This window comes from Exserohilum turcica, assembly GCF_000359705.1.
Source record: "Exserohilum turcica Et28A unplaced genomic scaffold SETTUscaffold_8, whole genome shotgun sequence".
NCBI lineage: Eukaryota > Fungi > Ascomycota > Dothideomycetes > Pleosporales > Pleosporaceae > Exserohilum > Exserohilum turcicum.
In genome coordinates, this window is record NW_007360299.1 from 1,179,304 (window position 1) to 1,199,912 (window position 20,609).

Here is a 20,609-nt window from a genome sequence, read left to right on the forward strand (position 1 = left end):
GAGGCCTCGGCGGGTGACTAAGCAGGGGGGGGGGCTCGCGGTGACGATGACGATGGCGGGCGGCGGGCGACGGGCGACTGAGGCTATCGAGGCCGCCCATCTGTGTCACCACCGTCGCGGAGAGAGTCGACATGTTTGAAACATCCAGGACGGCCCCGGACGGTCGCCGCTGTGCGTCCATGGGCGGACATGTCTAGTGTCGATGGGCCCGACGTGTACACAAATACGTGTACCGCGGCTTGGGCCATGGTCGGATGGCTGGACGGTCGGATGGATGGATGGCCGGCTGGCTGGCTGGCCGTGGCGCCTCTCCCGCCGCCATAATGGTGAAATGACAGGCGCGGCGCGAGCCTGTGCATGGGCTGGGGGCGCGCACTAGGGAAAAAAACGGCGTGCGCGCCAGGCTACCGGCCGGATGGGGGTAGTGTAGGGTGGGTGGTGATGGCCATGGTGGTGGTGGTGGTGGTGGTGTAGGATATAGGGTTGGCGACATGACGACACCGCGCGGCGCAACATCGGCCGGGTGGCTGCAGGCGCCTGATAGGCATTGGATTGGCATAGGCAGCACTATTGCTATAGGTGTAGGTGTAATCGGCCTCAGCGCTTTGGCATAACCGACGTGTGTTTGGGGAGCGCCATCATTACCGCCTCCGTCTCCGCCTCTCCTCTCCCCCCTCCCCCCTCCCCCCCTTCCGCCCCCATTCCACCCCAGCGCAGCATCAAGCAGGGCACGCAACCAGACGGGCGACATGGCCGTGCCTTGGGCGAATGGCTGGCCGGCACAAAGCAGTCGCTGGATGCACCATCAGCGACCAGATGACCACGGGCCCCCCCACACGCCCGCTAGCGCCTCCCTTTACAATGCCTACACACACACACACACACACACATACACATGCCCACTCACACCCACTCACCCTCACCCTCACCCACCCACACTCGCTCCAATCTGTCATGTCATGTCGCCGCCTAGCCCACCACGGTTCGTCTGCTCCTCACACTACTGCACTGCTCCGCTCCGCTAGCCGCCCACGACAACAAAGTGTGCTGGCTGGCCTCGCCATTCTGGCCAGCCCACATCATCCCCCCCCCAAAAGCACACGCCTAATCCAGCACTAGACCGCTAGACGACTAGACCTCCAAAGCCGCCATCGCTTCCGCTGCCTGCATGTCTTGGTCATAGTCTGCCCTTCTTCCTGTCACCCACACCCTGAACCACTCCATCAGTACACATGCATGCGCGCTCCGGCGCAATGGCCGACCGTATATGGGACCTCGCCGTCCCCCTCAGCACCGCGCCCATCTTCGACGATGCCGTCTACCTGTCCGAGGCCCTGGGCCTGCCCGTCGCCCACGCTGAAGACGACGTCGACGCCGACCTGGCCCTGCAGGCCCGCGAGTCCGGTATCCTCGATCCTTATCGCTTCCTGCCCCCACCACGATCCGTCTCCAGAGCCATGTCCACCATGACCTTGGACAGCGACCAGGCGAGTGCCACCTCGATCCGCTCCCAGGAAACCCACTCGACCAGCTTCACCTCGGCCCCCTCGCGCACCTCGAGAGACCATGTCTACTCGACCGACCATCCCTCGGCCAAGCGCGCGCCCCCAACGCCTTCACACGCTCCGCAATCGCTCGACACTGCCCACCCACCCATTGAGCGCCTGGATCCTGCCGCGCCTGCAACCAAGTCCCCGGCCTTGTCGAGCAGGTCTTCGGTCCTCTCTGTTACCCCATCCTCGCAGCAGAAGCAGTCGCGGAAAAAGCGAGGCTCAGCCATCTTCTCCAAGCTGCGCAGAGAATCGAGGTATTTCGCCACTGTGAGCCTGCACGCGCGCGTGGCCAAGACTTGCAGTGGTAGCCACGTCGCATCCCAGAGCAACGACCACGTCGCAGCGGTAGAGGGTGGCCATGTTGAAACTTCAGCACCGCGCGCGGCAGTTGGAGAAAAGACGGACTTTGTTACAGAAAGCGCTGTACAGGCGTCGGATGTGGCCCTTCAACGGAACCCCGGTTCCTGCAAACCCGGAGTATTACTACCAAGCGAACCGTTGCTCTCGGCCAAAAGTCCTCTGGGCTCCGAAACGTCATCAACAGTATCGAGCGTGCCGGCCCGACATTCTACGCATGAGCCAATCAGCACAGACCCCGCCCTTGCAAAAGCTGCCTTCAAGAGCTTCAAGCTGCAGCAGAGAGAGCAATGGGACCAAGTCTCGGCTTTTGAGTGCATGCACGCAATCGAAGCAAAGGCAAAGGGGGTATATGGATCGTAGCAGAAAGAGCAAACAGAAACAAATAAACTACCCACCCATGCAGTGATGAAGAAAGGACAAAGGAAAGAAAAAAGACAGTCGGATGTCGCTATGCATGCGGTGTATACTACTCCCCCCCCCCACAAGGATGGAAAACGCCACGCTGTATGTGTGATTAGTCGGGAAAATTAGGAAATGAACCTGTCCCTTTCCCTTCCCTTCCCTTTCCCTTTCCGTTTCCCCCTCCCTCCATGTTCCCAAGACCATCCAGTGAGGACCGTTTGTAAAAAAAACTCAGTTGTTGAGCGCAAGGTTTACCGCAAAGTTTAAAAAGGAAATCACCCGGTAATCGGGGCGAAAGGAAAATCGTCGGCGACGGCTTATGCGGTAATTTTGACGTATTGAGCCAACGCACTCGCCTCTGGTATTACGACAACATGATGAGATTGGCGGGGCGGCCACTCCTCGTGTTCGAGGTGATCGTCTAGCGTCGTGTTGTGCTGCTGCTCCCAATCTCGTCTCCACATTTCAAACTTGAGCTCCCATCTCTGCTGTAGTCTCCTTCTTCGTGCCTCAATGACTGCCTCCAGCTGCTCCAGCTCTTTCTTGCACTCTGCTTCTTTCGTCGCCTCTTCCTTCTCAAAGTCTACGTCCATTTGCGTGAGCTCGGCTTCTTGGGTTTCCAGTCTTCGCTTAAAGTCCATCTCCTGTCTTGCTCGGAGCACGTTGATGGCGCTGCCATGTTTCCTTGGGAGGCCCTGTTGCAATAGTCTTTGGCGTTCGAGCTTTTTAAAGTCTTCCTTTGACACGGTGCGTTCATGCTGAGACTCGGGCCCGAGACAGTACGCCTCGATATACTTTAATGCTGTTGCTACGTTTTGAGTTTCCTGTGCCTGAGTTTGCAGCAAGTCATGCTCTGCGAGCAGCTGCCGCTCCTCCAGTAGATCCAGGTCATCTGCATGCTGTACAAAGTTCGTATGAGTAAGCCGGCACACGATGAGGCGGTCTGTGCTGCACGTACCTGTTTTATCCGCTCGCTCTTGCGGGCCTCGTATTGAGTCTTGAGCCGCTTGAGTTGGTTCTCATAGTGCGAGGCCAGCGCTTTTCTCCGCATCTCTCTCTCTCTCTGGTTTTCTGTCTCTCTTTCGGTGTGCAATCAACGCTGTATACTTTAGTTTTTAGTCCTCTTCCCTTTTTTCCTATTCTTTCATTTGTATCGAGGAACAAGATGAACAAGAAGAAGACGAAGAGAGCTTCACAACTCACTTTCACACACATTATCCTATGTATGTAGTAATTCCCACGGTGTTAGATAGAAACCTCGTCAAACAGACACACACACACACACACATACACACATACACCTTCAAACAAACAACCTAGGCAAAAAGGTCCTACTGTACAGTAAATATCTCGCGTCACTTGATCATCATGACTTGTACTAGTACATACATACATACGACAAGGACCCACACCCTATCCTCGCAAAACAATACAGGGATACCAAAAGCAAAAAAATAATAATAAGACATGAAACCAAGATTTCCTGGTCCTCACCGCTACAACGTATGCATGTATGCACGTATGGATGGATGGATGGATGTATAGGTGCGCCCATGTAACATACATACTACATCCATCCATCCATCCATCCATACAGTACATGCATACATCAGACTCGAGATTCCATCTACCCCGCAGAAGCACCCAAAAAACATGCCTACATCTAAGTACATGACTATATCCCTACCTACCTACCTACCTACCTACCCCCCAGCCCAGCACTGACCAGCCTAGCACTGACCAGCCCAACCCACAACTAACCACAACTAACAACCCACATGATACTTTTTACAAGGGGGCCCCCCCGCCCCATGCTTTACTTGTACTACATGTAACATGTAATATACAGCACGCCCTTATTTGTATTTGTACTTGTACTTGTACTTACTAGAAACGTGTAGGTGTGTGTGTAGGGTGTGTTATTTATCCTATCTATCTATTCCGCGTCTATATCGCATCTATGTATGTATGTATGTACGTACCTATACATGTATACAACATGTATACAACATGTGCAGGGTGTGCGAGTCAGATCGTTCGCGGTATCAGTACTTATTGGTATTTAGTAAGTATTACTCAGTATTACTAAGTACTTTATCCAGGTATTCGAGTCAGTTGACACACGGGCTACGTACTTCGTATGGGGTAATGCATGTATGTGTATGTGAGGCTTGGTAGGCTGGGGGGGGGGAAAGCAAAGAAGAATGAGCTGGGGTGGGGGTTTTTTTTTGATTACTGCTATTGCTGTGGTGAGATGATGAGGGTTGGACCGTGGCCGTGGCCGTGGCCGTGGCCGTATGCACCTGATTGGTGGGGTCCTGGTTAGCACTACTTAGTGTGTTGGGTGGGCTGAGTAGCGTATGTATGTATGTATGCATGTATGTATGTATGTGTGTCTGTGTATATGCAAGGATGCGGTACTCTTTCCTTTTTTTCCTTTTTTCTTTTTCTTCTTCTTCTCGCTTAAATCAATTTGCTCCGACGCAGGGATCTTTGCTTTTGCTTTTGCTTGCCTCGCCATCGTGATCGTGATTGCGAGTTTCGATTTTCCACTTCCATTCATGCATACATGTTTATTATAGCTAAGTATGGGCTTTATGGATGCTGATCGGATCGTGGTATGGACTCACTAGTGTGGTTTTACTTGGACTTGTGTATGTTAGCTGGGTTAAAGGAATCGACGGCAATGGGAAGGAAATGGGAATGGGAATGCGGATAGGATGGGATGCGGAATCAAGTGCGTTTGTTGTAGATGCTGTGGAAAACAAGGGTAAGGATAAGGACACACTAGTCGGACTGATGAAAGAGTAAAAAAAGATTTTTTCTATAGGACTTGCTTGATTGCTTGCTTGGAGGCTGGGACAGGCTGCTGTAGAATAAGATAGGGTGTCATAGCCTTGCCGTGTACGGTGTACATAGAGTCAGTTGGTGTACATACAGCTACATACAGCTACATACCGCTACAGCTGGGAAGAGAGTCGGTGTAATGTAACTATCGTATCGTGTCATGTCCTATCATGGTATATTATCTTGGCAAGGCTTCAGCTCCAGCTTCATCTATCTCCTCCTCTTCCTCCTTCTTTTTCGCTTTTTTGCTTTTTCTCTACAGCCTAGTCTAACTTGGAGTAGTAAGCGGGTGACTGACTTGATGCGTACATACATATAAATACGGTGTATACACATGTACCCACAGCTACACCGTATATTTGGTTTATTTCATTTTTTTTTCGGCGTGAAAAGTGGGGATCATGTATGTATGTAAGAGCCGTGCCGTGTACATAATGCCCCGTGCCGTGTACATAATGCCCCGTGCCGTGGCAATGCCGTGCAGCAGTGGGGCCTCCGAGACTGGGGGGCGTGTGCAACTGGGACTAGGTTGAGGGAAATACCTACAACCCTCGTGTCACGCCAGCTTTTTTGCATCTCTGCGTTTTTTCAGGCGTGCAAGTCACATTCATGTGTCGAGTGATCTTTTTTTTGGCCTTGTATTAGGCTGGGGTACATATGCGACATGGTAGGGTAGGGTTTCTCGTGGTTGGATACCAGGGCCCTTGTTTGCGTACATGGGCTTGTTGTTCGGCGCGCGACGACGTGTCATGAATGTCACGGCGCTACGGGGGGCAGAGGCGAGTAAGCTGGGGCTACAGAGGCGCCACACGACAAATGATAAGATGGACTCATGACAAGGTATTTATTGCTACATAAGGGTATCTCGTTACACGTCATTAGACAATCGTGATGGGGGGTTTGCCTGTCAGGAGATTACAAGCAGCACATCAAGTGTGCGTTTAGCATCAGTAGCTCCTAACCGCGAGTAGCGTCGCTGTTGTATTGCTCGACGGGAGCAAGCATGTCCCATTGCAACCCTTCTTGGGCATCCATGGCTGCCGGCAAATCACCCAGCCCCATTTGCATATCCATCTCAGCTTCTTCGTTGAGCAGTGATATTGGGTCAAACTGCTGATGGAACAAACCGGTTCCATTGTCCATGCCCTTTGGATCAGAATACGGCTGCATGGGCATGGCTCCCTCTGTAAAGTACGGGCCTGGTGTCTGCGGCAGACTCGGCGTAGCGGAATCAAACATGGTCATGGATTCGTCAAAGCCACCAATCCAGAACTGTCCTCCGCTGATGGCATCGCGCTCTTGGATCATCTCCTCAATCTCCTCGTCAGGCGTGCTGTGCTCCGCGCGCATATGACGTCGTAGATCGCGATCCAAGTAGAAGCGATATTCGCATGTCTTGATCAGGCACGGCACCTCTCGTCCCTCCTCGTAGCCTACGCCCGTCAGCATGGTGAGCATCGAGGCCTCTGCCTTCTTCTGTGACTTTGCAGCCTTTCGCAGCTGTTTGCGGGTTCCAAGCTTGAGATGGTGTGTCCGAATGTGTTGGTCCAACGACGACTTGGCCTTGAACAAGGCACCACATGCATTCTCTCCATTCCAGGCTTTGAGATCGGCATGTTTTGAATTCTGCACAGCGTCCGATGTGCACGAGTACTTGAAGTGCTTGTCATGGACCGCTTGGATGTGCACCGTGAGGTTGTGCTTTCGATTGAAGATACTGTCGCAATCTAATCTCGGGCATGGATACTGTGGCTGTGCTTGTGGGTCGCCATGTAAGGTTTCAACATGGGCCTTGAGCGTGGACGCATGCTTGAATTTCTGGCCGCATTCTGTGCACATTGGCGGGTGGCACTCCGCTGTATGTGCGTCCAATTCTTCTTTGGTCGCAAATGACGGAAGTGGCGCAGGGCCAGCAGAGTCGATGTGCATTTCGGCATCATCACCAGCGGGGGCGCAGAGCATGCAGAAATGACCCTGTTCCCGTGTCTCAGTATGGGCCTGAAGCATATGCCGCCGCAGTGCGTTCTCCGTTTGAAAGGCGCTTGTGCACTCGTGGCCCGTCTCTTCATCAACATGAGTGCAAATGTATGGTTTGACCTGGAGATGCTCGCTCTTGACATGTGCCTCGAGGGACTTTGCTTTTCTGAACGCCTGGTTGCACGGCGGGTACTCGGTGCAGTAGAACTTGGACGCATGCACATCCTTGTGCCTCTGCAACCTTCCGTTGGAGGTGAAGCTCTTCCCGCATCCATTCCAATCGCACACAAATGTTCGTTCGGCCGCCGGGTCGCCGTGCGCATTCTTCAAATGGCGCTGCAGATGGTCTTTGCGAGGGAACGTCTTGTCGCATCCCGGCTCGGTACACGCAAACGGTCGTTCGTTGTTGTGGCTTCGCATGTGTGTTTCGAGGCGACATGGCCGGTTGAATCGCTGCGAACACACGGGACAGACGTAATTCCACTGTCGGCGGGCCTCGCTCTCTGCCCTCGGAGCGCCATTGTCGGTGAAGTTTACTTTCCAGTCGGCTGAGTCGTCTGAAGCATAGTCGTTCTCCGTGACTTCCGCCGCAGCACCTCCGGGATGTTAGCTGGTGGTGACATTGGGATAGCAATACGGGCGGCTGTACCTGTCCGAGACCTTTTCGGAAGCGCGCAATTGGCCTCGTCGGCCCCCTTGCGCTTCACGGCCATGGTGGTGCCAGATGAAGTCGTGGATGCGGAGAAGCAGGGTGGGAATTTGGAGATCCACTATATTTTCATCGCGCCAAGATTTCGTCGACTAGTCTAGTGCCTGCGCCGATCCCTGACAAAGTCCAGAGCTTTCTTTCTCTGCTCGTCGCATCAGGCACACCACCTCGCGGCAACATCGCAGACGCGCAAAACCACCAGCACTCGAACCAGCACACGTTATTCTCTAGATTCCGCCGCGATAATGTCTGACTACGGCGGCGACGACTACGATGGCGGTGCGGGAGACATGTACGTGCATCCAGCTTTCCCATCGCAGAAGCCCAGCATCTAGATGGACAGGTGGACATGGCTGACGTGAACAGCGAGGAGCCTCTCATCGAGTTCGACGAGGAAGCCGAGCCCGATCTCATGGACGACGAAGACGACCAGCCCGGCGGCGGCGAGGACCCAGACAACGCCGACCCCAACGACGACAACGTAGTGGTTTCGGGCGACGCCAACGCGGCGGCTGCAGCCAGAGAGGCGGCCAAGAACACGGTTACAAGTGAAAAGGACAAAAAGGTCCCCAACGACAAGCGCACGACCACCCCATACATGACCAAGTACGAGAAGGCGCGTGTGCTCGGTACAAGAGCGCTCCAAATCAGGTACGCGCAGGGCCCCGGGCGCCGCAAAACAGCAAGGCTAACGCATCTCCAGTGGAAACGCGCCTGTTTTGATTGATGTGGAAGGCATGACGGACCCGCTGCAGATTGCTGCCAAGGAGCTGCAAGAGAAGAAGATTCCGCTGGTTGTGCGGAGATATCTGCCTGATGGCTTCTACGAAGACTGGACTTGCGAAGAACTCCTGACCTAGAAAACAGTCTGGTGGGTTGCATTGGGCATGGAGTTTGATTTGCTGGTGAAATATGGGGCATCTTGGCGAATGGAGTCTGTCGGCGTGGTTGCGCAATTATATCCCGAATCTCATCCGATTCCCGTTAACTCCAAGCCTTCTCCGTTGCATGTGCGGACCCGCGGATCTGATTCCTTGAACGAGCCAAAAGATTAGACCAAGGTGGGGTAGCTTAACGTAGCTATTCATTCCCCCGCACTAATTCCAGGTACAACGTCACTCAATGCGACAGCTCACAAAACTTCTGAGGGCCCCTCGTTTTGCATCTGTATTCCAACCTCCTACAGCGCGTTTCCTGCACCATACACCGTCCACCATGTCTTTCGAAACCACTGCCACCATTGCCTCGTTCGGAGGCAAGCTGCTCAAGCTCAAGCACAAATCTGCCAGCACAAACACGGATATGGAGCTGAACATGTTCCTACCCCCGCAGGCGCTCAAATCTGGCGCAAAGGTGCCCGTCCTCTTCTACCTTTCAGGTCTCACATGTACCGGCAACAACTGTTCAGAAAAGGGCTTCTTCCAGCACGGCGCCGCACAGCACGGCATTGCCATTGTGTATCCCGACACTTCACCCAGTACGTAGGTACTGTCGGGTAAACTCGGAACACCTGACTAACCCGCCATGCTAGGGGGTCTCCAGATCGAGGGCGAGGATGAGGCATACGACTTTGGCTCCGGCGCGGGCTTCTACGTAGACGCCACCAAGGAGCCATGGAACAAGGGCTACAACATGTACTCGTACATCACCAAGGAACTCCCCGATGCTCTCTTTTCGTCCTTCAAGGAGCTGGACTCGAGCAGAGTTAGCATCACCGGTCACAGCATGGGAGGCCACGGCGCGTTGACATTGGTATGTCTGCAGCAGTGATACTGCATCTGCTGGTACTGATAATTGTTTCCAGTTCCTCAAGAACCCTGGAAAGTACAAGTCCGTCTCAGCATTCGCGCCCATTGCCAACCCGATCAACTGCCCATGGGGCCAGAAGGCATTCAAAGGATACTTTGGCGAAGACCAGCAACAAAAGTGGAAGGAGCACGACGCATCAGAGCTCGTAAAGCAATGGAAGGGTCCTCTGGAGATGCTCATTGATGTTGTATGTCTCGAGTTGTCCAAATCTACCACCACTTTACTAAAACACATTAGGGTACCGGAGACAACTTCTACAAGCAAGGACAACTTCTGCCCGAAAACTTTATGCAGGCAGCCAAGGAGGCTGGCAACGACAAGGGTATCCAGCTCCGCATGCAGCCCGACTACGACCACAGCTACTACTTCATGGCGACCTTTGCGGACGACCACGTTGCATGGGCAGCGAAGCACTTGGGCGCGTAGTAAGTTCGTGTGACTACAATGACGGCCGCAGCCTGCTCACGACTACAGAAGCAGCTCCCCGTCGAGAGAAAAACTATAGATCACCAATTGGAATCCGTAATGGGTTAGCATGAGCCGGCTGCATGTACATTGGAATGATTTGGCGGGCCGCAAGCTATCGTTGGGCACAGGTACATGATTTGCGGGTAGCTCGACTAGAAATTTACGTACAATTAGAAAGACATCTGTAACACCCACATCGAAGCGCAGGCATACGCGTCTTGAAGCTTTTTTCCACAATCGTGATTGGCGCCCCTGGCTCGACTAATGTATATCACGGAGAAGATCTGCAGGCTCTGGATGACGTCGGAAGCCGCTGGGTCGAGGGACCATTTTTGTGCGCACGTGTCACTCGGTGAAATTGGGCGTGAGGGCATCCCACCACAAAACTAGCCTTGGCGCTTCCACAACAGTCATTGCACAGCTGTTTTCGCCCACGACGCTCCGACCGAGTTCAGAGCTCCCCCTTGCTTTTTTTTCCTGCTCCAGATCTGCTGCCTGCAGCGCCCGGCAAAAGCTTCTATCCCAATTTTCTTTTCGGATTAGCCCTTGCACACGCCGTATGTCAGCCCCTCGTGCCCCGCCTCTGCCTTCACCGCTGTAACGCTCTCACGATGCAGACTCCGCGCCCTACTCAATGACCCGATAGCATTCCAGTACACCAAATTTGTCCTTCCAGTACCTCCGATGCACACCACGTAGCCCGAACCACGTTCGCTCCTGATTAGTGACACAAATCTACGCATCCGGCATCGAGCCAGCGGAGGAAATGGAGGAACAGGTATGCGCTGCCCATTGTCTTGCTCTGCCGGGCCTCGCCACGCTCATGCTAACCAGCTGTCTTCAAGATTGAGAATGCCATCCAAATCGCTGCCAACCCTTCTGCGAGCCAGGAGCTGCGTCTCCAAGCTATAGGATACCTCGAACAACTGCGCTCAGATGGCTCCGCATGGCAAGCGGCCCTTGCACTCTTCACACGCGAACCTCGCGCCACCGATTTTGTCCGCCACACCTCGCTCGACCTCGTCAATACAGCCCTGCAGAGCTACCGACTCGATGAGCAGAGCACGGCGTACGTCAAGGACACTCTTATGAACCATATCCGCCAGTCGTATGTGCCAGGCGGTGAATCTGCAGATGCGAGTCATATCCAGAACAAGCTGATGCAGACTGTTACCTATCTCTTTGTGGCTTTATACCCGTCTTCATGGCAATCTTTCTTTGACGATTTCCGCGTCCTGGCCGGCGACCAGACCACCATCGGCAACATCAACACGGCTACAACATTCCTTTACCTTCGCCTGCTCAGTCAGGTCCACGATGAGATAGCGGATCAATTGGTTGCACGCGACGATGGCAAGAAGAAGCAGAGCACAGAGTTGAAAGATCTCATCCGGCAGCGAGACGCGCAAAAGATTGCCTTGTCCTGGCAAGAGATTCTCGCCAAGTGGAGGGAGACGGACCTCGGTCTCGTGGAAATGTGTCTGAGGACAATTGGACGCTGGGTTAGCTGGATCGATATCAACTTGGTTGTCAACCAAGCCATGATCACCACTTTCTTGGAGATGGCTGGTCAGCAAGGCATCACTGATCCCGAGAGCGCTGCTGGAAAGGTGCGCGATGCCGCCATCGACACCTTTTCCGAGATTGTTGGCAAGAAAATGAGTCCTGCAGACAAAATCGATCTGATCATGTTTCTGAATCTCTCTGAAGTTGTCGGCCAACTCATCACTAGTCCAGCTTTGGCCGAGTTTCACAGTCCAAATTACGACAACGATCTTGCAGAGACGGTTGCGAAGCTTGTCAACAACATCGTCTTTGACGTGGTCAAGATTCTAGAAAATGAAGCCGTCGAAGAAGCCGTCCGACAGCGTGCAGACGACCTCATTCGAATCTTCACGCCATACCTCCTACGTTTCTTCGCCGACCAATACGACGAAGTATGCTCGACTGTGATTCCATCACTCACCGACCTCCTCACCTTCCTGCGCAAACTACAAAAGAAGACAGGATCTGTCCCCCCGCAATACGCCGCTGTGCTACCACCTGTCCTGGACGCAATCATTGCAAAAATGAAGTATGACGAAACGGCATCTTGGGGCGAAGAGGGCGAGCAAACAGACGAGGCTGAATTCCTAGATCTCCGACGACGCCTTCATGTCCTGCAACAGACGGTCACCGCTATCGACGAATCTTTCTATATCGAGACACTCAGCCGCCTGGTGAATGGAACATTCGGACGCTTGTTGCAGAACGATCAGTCGTTGACTTGGCGCGATCTGGAACTCGCCCTTTACGAGATGTACCTGTTTGGAGAGCTTGCCATCCGGAACCAAGGACTTTATGCCAAGCGCGAGCCTTCCTCTGCGGCTGCTCAGCAGCTTGTTATCATGATGAACAGCATGGTGGATTCTGGCCTCGCCAACTACCCACATCCTGCCGTTCAGCTACAGTACATGGAGATTTGTGTTCGCTATTACCAGTTCTTCGAGCAAAACCCCGGGCTCATCCCCAAGGTTATCGAGAACTTTGTCAATCTTACCCACAGCGAACACGTCAAAGTGCGATCCAGATCTTGGTACCTCTTCCAACGCCTCGTCAAGCACCTGCGGGCGCAGCTGGGCAACGTCTCCCACGACATCATCCAAGCGATCGCGGACTTGCTCACAATCAAAGCTGAGCTGTCTGATAGTTCAGAAGATGACATGTCATCTGACGAAGAGGACCATTCCGCGGATGCCCTCTTCAACTCACAATTATACCTATTCGAGGCCGTTGGATGCATTGCCTCAGCAAGCACGGTCTCGGTGGAAAACAAGAAACTTTACGCACAAACCATTATAACTCCGCTTTTTGAGGACATGCAGAAAACCCTGCCTCAGGCGAGGAGTGGTGATGAGCGATCTATATTACAGATACATCACATCATCATGGCTTTGGGAACGCTAGCTCGCGGGTATTCTGACTGGGTGCCTTCCAACAACAGCAGTGCTGTACCGCAGAGTGAGGTGGCGGACGAGTTTGTCAAAGCATCCGAGGCCATCCTGGTCGCTCTTGAGTCACTGCACGCTTCCAGTATGATTCGTCACGCAGCACGGTTTGCCTTTTCGCGCATGATTGCCGTTCTAGGCTCACGAGCACTACAGCAGCTTCCATCGTGGATCGAAGGCTTACTATCACTCAGTTCATCCATGGATGAGATCAGCACGTTCCTCAAGGTCCTTGGCCAAGTCATCTTCACTTTCAAGTCAGAGATTGCCGGTATCCTGGATACTGTGATGAGCCCAGTCTTGCAGCGCATCTTCACTGCATTGGATGTCAAGCCTTCGGGCACAGATGAGTGGATTCAACGAGGCGAGCTCCGTCGAGAATACTTGAACTTTATGATTGTGATTCTCAACCAGGGTCTTGGGTCTGTGCTTGTCAGTAACGGTAAGTTTGACATGATACGCGCCATGGTATGTCACTGACATTATCTAGCAAACCAAGGCATGTTCGAAACCATCATCTCGTCTATTGAGACATTCGCACGCGATACAGAAGACTACCAGACGGCACGCCTCGCAATCGCCGTGCTCATCCGCATGATATCCGTCTGGTGTGGACCTGACAAGGTCGGACCTGGCGCAAATGCCGCCCCTTCGTCGCCCGATACCGCCCAAGCGCCCTTGCCAGGCTTCGAAAACTATGTTGTAGAAAGATTCTCTCCTTTGGTATGGTCCATCCCATCAGCGGCAAACTTCAACGCCTACGATGCACAAGCCGTAGTGGTCTTGTATGAGATTGCAAATCTCCAGCGTGAGATCATCAAGAAGATTGGTGAATCTTATGTTGAGCGTATCAAGAATGACCTCAGCAATGCAGGTGCAAAGGAAGACGTTCAAAACGAATACCTACGCCTACTTGCGGCCTCGTTCGAAGGACCAAAGAAGGAGAAGGAATGGCGTAGCTTTTACGTCCAGTTTGTGGGCCGTGCTTGATCATTCATGGAGAGACGGGAAAAGCCCCAGCTGACAACCATGGCCGATACTGGAAGAAGGGATTCATCAAAGGGGGGTATGTATGGCGTCAATCAAGTCCAAGGACTGGTCGGGCAGGGACGGTTGGGAAAGGGGCAGGGAAAATATAATTCTGCATCGTAGCGGGCGCCAGAAAGAAGGGATTGTTTTCGGCAGTACAGTCTACTTTCCGTGATAACCCCTTTTACTTCTTCTTCTTCTTCTTCTTTTTTTTCAAATACTGTTTACAATTGACTTTGGTCTGTTTCTGAATTGATGTCGACATATGATGAAGTGAGCATTTTCCTTTTCTTGTTTTTCTTTTGGTCATCTGAGCATGGCATGGTGGTGTGTGGTTGTGGGATTGGTCAACTGATGTTTGAGGCTTCTTTTAACTTCTACGCATTCGCTTTGGTGAGGCATTTCTCCAGATTAGTTTACTTCAGAAAAAGAAAAAGAAACAATATGCTCATGATGCAAGCTTGGTGTATCACGACTGGAGACTGGAAAAAGAGAAACTACGTGAAAAGCAACCCACCGTTGTCCTCGTCGCATTGATTTAGCTAATGCATTTTTTCTTTCTTCGCTTCTTGTTTAGTAAAATATAGAATCGTGCAGCAGTTCAGATATTAGGAGAGCCCACTTTATCAGCAGAAGCCCTAGGAATGCCGATGCCGGCGAGAATTGTATCGAGGAGACCCGGGGTATTACGCAGCGTGTCCCACTCGTCCTGATGCTTGACCATCATGGTGCCGCCGAGGGTCGTCCCGTTGAGCGCCACGAAGCCGATTTCCGTGCCGTTGTCGCGGCGCAGCATGGTGCCCTCTGCGCGGCGGGGCAGGATCACCATGCCTGCGGTGGTCATGGCGAGGTTGTAGCTGATGGGGAGATCGCCGGTATCTACTGGATGCAGGGCGAATTGGCCGGGGTGGGAAGAGATGAAGGCGTCTATAGATGCTCGTGCAACTTTGTACAGGCGGTTGTATATTTCGAGTAGCTGCGGGCCTGAGGGCTCAGATTCAAAGGGTTGCGCAAAGTGTGTAAAGGGGAGATCCGGGTGTTGTAGTAACCCAGCTGGGGTGTCTGGGGCTGGTCTTAGCTGTGTCGAAGGACATGTAGGTTTAGGGCAGACGAGCGACTTACCCGGTGGACTGGGTTCCCGGCGCGACAAGATGACGTCGATAAGCATGTCCCAGTTGCTCGTTTTTTCGCTCTCGCGCATGCCTTCGACCGGCAGGAATTGCAGGTGTCGGTGTGGCTGGGATGCGCCGCTGTGCTCGCCAGAATTGAAGAAGGCGAGAAGGCGTTTCTGCTGGTTGTCTGCACCACCGCCGCCACCGTCTTGCCATGCCTTCAAGCACGCGTACGTTGCCTCTAGATCGTCCTGCTCCAGCACGTGTGTCTGTTGCTTGTTCGACTTTGTAGCGAGAATAAAGTGCTGCGCTATTATAGGGAACTTGTTCAGCACCAGAAAGTGTGTGGGGTTCGCGGTCGGGATGTCAATGAGGTGGAGTGATTCGGGCGGGTTTTCAAAAGGGTCGACCTTTTGCTTCGGCATGTTCTGGTCGAGCTTCGGTAAGGGTTTCTTTGCGAGTGAGGGGCAATAGCGCAATTGGAACTTGAATATCTGTAAGTTGCGTGGTGGCTGCAATGGGCTCTGGTTGGACTCACGGGAATGCCATTGGATGTGCGGATGATTGCCACGTCTGTTGGGGAGAATAGCAGTTCTGACGACGCTTTTGCAGCGTCGAATTTGCGCTTCACGATGCTCGGGAGAGCTTCAGCTAGTTCGAGTGCCATCCTCATGAGTGCAGATGCAACAATCGAGGTACACCTAGGTGGACATGGTTCAAGCTGCAGCTTTCGGGGTTAGCGGTCAGTAGCGCCGAAGCCGACGTCACCATCGCCATTCCTTCACCACCATCACGGATTTCCTGAAATGACACGCCGGCTACCGCATATGAGCCGTTACATGGTGAATGAATATAGCATACAGTATCTCTCTCAATAGAGTTCCCTGAACGACATGTTCAGGCCGCTCTGCCTTGCAGCTTTCCCGTCTATGCCGCTGCGCCTCCAGATGACGGTGGTGCAAAGGCTCTAACAAACATTACAACTGACAGGATGACAAGCAGAATGACAAGCAGGATGAAATACAGAATGATACAATTATCAAGCAAGAACTCCAGAAATGACAAGATGAGAGACAAATCCCTAGGCCAAGTCGCGAGGACGCATGCTAGAGTGCCCCGCTGAGACTGCCTGGCAAGGGCAGATTACTTCAAGGCATTCCGAAATACAAAACATCAAGACTTCAAGCCTAACAGAACCTGCACGCATCAGGTATACCAGATAATGCATAATATCGTGCTTGCAACTGCTCAAGTGGTTCTGCGCAATCACTGGTATGAAGGGTTCAGCTCCAGCCACTTTCGTTTGCAAGTCGAATTTCCAAAGTGGTATGATCCGCCGTTTTCTTGGATGTAATCAGCCACCTTTTTCCAGGATACCTTGGCCAGCTTCTGCTCAAAGCCCAAGGCGCCCGGGTGCTGCAGGCTGCTTTCGACGCGGTCAAACTCTTGCTGGACGATATCGACCAGCAAACGAAGCTACGAGAGCATTAGTAAAGTTTCAGAATACAACCTTAGGTTTACTCACATCAACTTTTGTCCACACAGGCTTCCGAACGCGATCCTTCCGGGCTTTGGTCAGGGAACGGTAGCGGCCCCTCAAGGTGGATTCGGCGGGCTTCTCGCCTATCATCTTCATCTTGATCTCCTTGTATGTTTCGCCGTTCTTCTTGCCCTCGATGAGCAGTCGGTCGTTATGGTCTCTTTGGGCTTGTGCACTAGCACTGCGAGGAACCTGGAACCGCGCCTGGAAGCGACCTTGGGTGGGAGTAGTATGCGGACTGTTCCACGGAGATGGGCGATAACGCCTATGCCAATCATCATCTTCGGACGAGAGATTCGTGTCGCTGGAGGGATGTCCATTGTGACCTACAGCGTTGCGGGGTCTAATGGACAAGCCCGAGGTACATTGCTGATATTGCTCAGTGCGCCATGTGGATCTGCCGACACTGCTGTTTTGTGAGGGAGAATGCTCAGACTTAGGCAGTGGGACCTCTTCAGAGATCTGTGGGACGTGTCCTTGACCACCACCGTCTGTAGACTGCGCAAAGGGCAAGGCCATGCCCGCACCCATCTGCGGCAAGCCAGCGAAGTCGGCGTCAGTATAGTAAGATTCGGATTTGGGTGGCGGTATGAATGTGTTTGGGGACGACATCTGAAACCCTTGCCAGTTACCACCTGGCGAGACTTGATCTGGCATCGATCCTGGGCTGTAAGAGTTGTCAAAGTCGTCACTAGCGTAACTCTTTGGCGATATCGAGTTACGCATAGCTGCGTCAGCCAAACCCGTATTCACTACTCTGGGCAGTCTGTCCAGCTGCGGTGGCGCCCATGTTGCTTGACCGTTATACTCGAAGCCTTTCGCGACGGCGTTGTGTGCACCAACGGAACCGTAGAGCAGCTCGTGGCTCCGACCAAACTGAGAATCCGATTCTTGCAAGATATAAGGTTCCACCTGCTGCATTGCTTGATGCCAGTTGAAAGAGCTAGGAATGACGGGCGCGCTACTCCAAGTCTGGTCGGAAGGGTATACTACGCTGGAGCTCGGATCGATGGGTGCGGCGACCGACGGTTTGATATTGCCCGATGCTGCTGGCTGCAGTGCCCAGGACTGAGACTGCATATAGCTGTCAGGTCCGCACTGGTTCGCCTTGGTAACTGTCAATCATATCACTCATTCAATCTGGGGATCACTTACCAGCATTGACTGCGCCATAGCGAAACCGTGACGGGCGTTGCTGAACTGGCGCAGAGCTTCAGCAGTTCCGTCGGTATAGCGTAAGCAGGGCGGCGACAGTGCGTAGTTGTGACGGAGCAGAGTCTGTTGGTCTAGAGTGTAATGCTGGTCAAGGTGTTGAGCTTCCGTCATGGCTGCGCGTAGGACAGGCGCCTCTTATGGATATCAGTGGAGTCGACAGCCTCACAACACGTGCCAAAGTCGCCGTGAATGTCTAATCTGGCTAAAACAAAGATCGCAAAGCTCGTGAGTTGTGAAGTGGGCGTGACTGGATATTGCGGGTCTCGTCGGTGTGTCGAGGTCAACTGCTGTGTGTAGCATTCACGGCGTGACGCCACTCTATTCGCTCGATGGAGTTGACCGCTTCACAAAATGGGGGCGGTGGAATGTCGGAAATGTAGCCAGTGCAGCGTCTCGCCGGGCTTAGCGCAAGACAGCAGCAATATTGTAATTTCTGGCCTGGTGATGTGAATGGTCGGCGCCAGGAGCGGAGAAAGCCAGGCTGGCCCACGTATCTATACGATGCAACAGCAGGACCAGGCAAGGTACCTAATCGATACGCACTATTAGTTCGCTAACGTGGAGGCAAATTGGTGAATGGAAGATGTCTTACCAGGGCGTGCCACGATAGCTCGAGACAACTGGGGGAAAGGCCAAATATGGCGACAGTGGTCGCATGAACACATACAAACACTCTAGCCTGTCTATCCGCGCGCTGCAACTCGTGCAACGAGTCCCTTGGACAGCCAGACAAGAGAAAACACAGGGTAAAGAAAGGGCCGCTCAGTCATACACTAGCAAGACAGAGAGCGCAGAGACGAAGCCGAAGCCAAGCGATGAAACAAAGCCAATTACATGAGGGCTCGAGCCTTGGAGTTGCGAGTGACGGCCAGCACGTTTATATTGTAAGACAGCCCCGACTTTCGGCGACTGGAGCAATGAGACTCGCGTTTGAAGCACCCAGCACCCAGCATCCAGCCCCGATGCCCATGTCCTGTTATACTGCGGCAGACGGGAGAGACAGGGCCTAAGCTCTCGGGATAGGCCCGCCACGGCCTGTCGTTGAAGCGCGCTGGGAGCCTATACTGAAGAAGCATGGCCGGATATCTGCAGCCGTCAGGCTGTCGAATGAGCTGTACAAAGCTGTCCAGCACATGGACAGCAGTGTGGGAAGCAAGCACGGCTCCGCTTCCAGGCAGTGACACTGCCATGACGATGCACTGAGCTCTCCAGCGTGGCCAGCTCAGAGACAGAGGGAGAGGGAGAGGCAAATACGGGTAGCCTGTCGGAGGGGCATCGGCCTTAGCCTCTCTCTCTCTCTCTCTCTTCCCTGGACAAGCGGTTGGTGATGCTACGATGGCGAGGGCTCAAACGTCGGATCGAGCAGAGATTGCTCATTTGGTGCTAGCTGAGCTGGCGAGAGAAAGATTCTACGTCGTCTTGTTTGGCCGATGCGCAGAAGCGAACGGCTCTCTGCATGACATGGCTTGGCAGCAAGCCATTTTGCGGGATACACCAGTCAACAGCCAGATAAGATGCCAGGGAGACGCAGGTACGTATGTCCTCTGCTGCGGCCATGTTCGCTGGGTTGACAGGATCCTAGTGGCTACTGGGGGTTGGGGGGATGTCGTCAACTTCTGCCCACCACGTTACACACACAAAGGCCCGCAATCGATGCTTGATCGCCACAGCACTTTGTCCACGGCTGCAAAAGCCAACTCGCGTAAATGACAGTTCAGTTTATTGTTTCGAATTCCCGCTGCCAAAAGGCGGGGAAAGCCGCTCTATGCTGTTTCTAACAATACCTACCCCCCCACGGCCAGCCGACGCCCCCGCCCGAGATTGGGCGGTACTGAGCTGCTAGACAACAATGCAAGCTGCAAGATATATACTCAAGCTTCGCTTCCATCTCGGCTGCACTCTGTATCGCACCGGTCGGCCGCAGCCCCGGCGCCCAGCTACGGCCAACGCGAGCGGCGTGGTACAGAACGTGTGAGACATGGCGCTGGGGGTTCCCGCGCATATCACGGCGGGTGGCGTGCGGCGCCACCTTGACAGCTCGCGGAGACTTTATCTTGCATGCATGCAACTTGTGCTTGCAGATGTCTGGGGAAGCTCGTACCCGCCTCCGGTCGCCACACGATCCACTCTTTGCATCGCCAGTCGTACAGAACGGCGACGGTGCCGCTTGCATAAGCTGTGCGAGGATACTGCTGTCAAAGGGGGATGGGCATGCACGGGGCGACATGGGGAAAATGTCTGAGTCGATGAGAGAAAGAGAGACACGTCGACGATGCTGAGCTGGGGGGGCGTCAAGTCTGAGATGTAGGAAGACATGGAGCGCTGTCGTAGAACTGGCATGCGAAGAAGACATCTCAAAGACGAGTTTTACGCATTTTGAGTAACAACCATGTGTTTGAGAAGTGTGAAATGACTTGTCTTCATTGTCTTCCCTGCTCCTTGAAGCCTCGCCCATTGCCATATCACATCTTCCTCAACTCCTCCTTCTCAGCTGGCATTTTATGGAAACTACACAAGTCGTTGAAGCACTACCCGCGCAGCGACTTGCATAAAAAAAGTCCCCCACTGTACATAGGCTTCCGCGGGCACGCAACGCTAAAA

At 53.3% G+C, this 20,609-nt stretch overlaps 8 protein-coding genes across 8 annotated transcripts; 4 read left to right on the forward strand and 4 right to left on the reverse strand.

Moving 5' to 3' along the window:
• Nucleotides 1–1,253: 1,253 nt before the first annotated feature.
• Nucleotides 1,254–2,273, forward strand: SETTUDRAFT_23921 (uncharacterized protein; the record flags this gene model as incomplete). Its single annotated transcript, XM_008032426.1, has 1 exon — nt 1,254–2,273. One exon carries the CDS (start codon nt 1,254–1,256, stop codon nt 2,271–2,273), a length of 1,020 nt encoding a protein of 339 aa, XP_008030617.1.
• A 359-nt stretch (nt 2,274–2,632) lies between these two features.
• Nucleotides 2,633–3,366, reverse strand: SETTUDRAFT_35366 (uncharacterized protein; the record flags this gene model as incomplete). The annotated part of the gene is made up of 2 exons (XM_008032495.1): nt 2,633–3,214; nt 3,274–3,366. 2 exons carry the CDS (start codon nt 3,364–3,366, stop codon nt 2,633–2,635), a joined length of 675 nt encoding a protein of 224 aa, XP_008030686.1.
• A 2,627-nt stretch (nt 3,367–5,993) lies between these two features.
• SETTUDRAFT_174228 (uncharacterized protein) lies at nt 5,994–7,852 on the reverse strand (the record flags this gene model as incomplete). Its single annotated transcript, XM_008032780.1, has 2 exons — nt 5,994–7,735; nt 7,789–7,852. The coding sequence occupies 2 exons, from the start codon at nt 7,850–7,852 to the stop codon at nt 6,120–6,122; spliced, it is 1,680 nt and encodes a 559-aa protein (XP_008030971.1). The 3' UTR covers nt 5,994–6,119.
• A 155-nt stretch (nt 7,853–8,007) lies between these two features.
• On the forward strand, nt 8,008–8,953 carry SETTUDRAFT_165974 (uncharacterized protein). The gene is made up of 3 exons (XM_008032781.1): nt 8,008–8,140; nt 8,215–8,499; nt 8,552–8,953. Exons 1-3 carry the CDS (start codon nt 8,094–8,096, stop codon nt 8,706–8,708), a joined length of 489 nt encoding a protein of 162 aa, XP_008030972.1. The 5' UTR covers nt 8,008–8,093; the 3' UTR covers nt 8,709–8,953.
• Nucleotides 8,954–9,063: 110 nt separating this feature from the next.
• Nucleotides 9,064–10,083, forward strand: SETTUDRAFT_157444 (carbohydrate esterase family 1 protein; the record flags this gene model as incomplete). Its single annotated transcript, XM_008032782.1, has 4 exons — nt 9,064–9,325; nt 9,380–9,600; nt 9,653–9,844; nt 9,895–10,083. 4 exons carry the CDS (start codon nt 9,064–9,066, stop codon nt 10,081–10,083), a joined length of 864 nt encoding a protein of 287 aa, XP_008030973.1.
• Nucleotides 10,084–10,767: 684 nt separating this feature from the next.
• On the forward strand, nt 10,768–14,342 carry SETTUDRAFT_174231 (uncharacterized protein). The gene is made up of 3 exons (XM_008032783.1): nt 10,768–10,903; nt 10,971–13,554; nt 13,603–14,342. Exons 1-3 carry the CDS (start codon nt 10,892–10,894, stop codon nt 14,100–14,102), a joined length of 3,096 nt encoding a protein of 1,031 aa, XP_008030974.1. The 5' UTR covers nt 10,768–10,891; the 3' UTR covers nt 14,103–14,342.
• SETTUDRAFT_44429 (uncharacterized protein) lies at nt 14,329–15,926 on the reverse strand (the record flags this gene model as incomplete). The annotated part of the gene is made up of 3 exons (XM_008032536.1): nt 14,329–15,203; nt 15,264–15,738; nt 15,792–15,926. 3 exons carry the CDS (start codon nt 15,924–15,926, stop codon nt 14,743–14,745), a joined length of 1,071 nt encoding a protein of 356 aa, XP_008030727.1. The 3' UTR covers nt 14,329–14,742.
• Nucleotides 15,927–16,519: 593 nt separating this feature from the next.
• SETTUDRAFT_23928 (uncharacterized protein) lies at nt 16,520–18,119 on the reverse strand (the record flags this gene model as incomplete). Its single annotated transcript, XM_008032427.1, has 3 exons — nt 16,520–16,729; nt 16,779–17,900; nt 17,949–18,119. The coding sequence occupies 3 exons, from the start codon at nt 18,117–18,119 to the stop codon at nt 16,520–16,522; spliced, it is 1,503 nt and encodes a 500-aa protein (XP_008030618.1).
• Nucleotides 18,120–20,609: the final 2,490 nt, after the last annotated feature.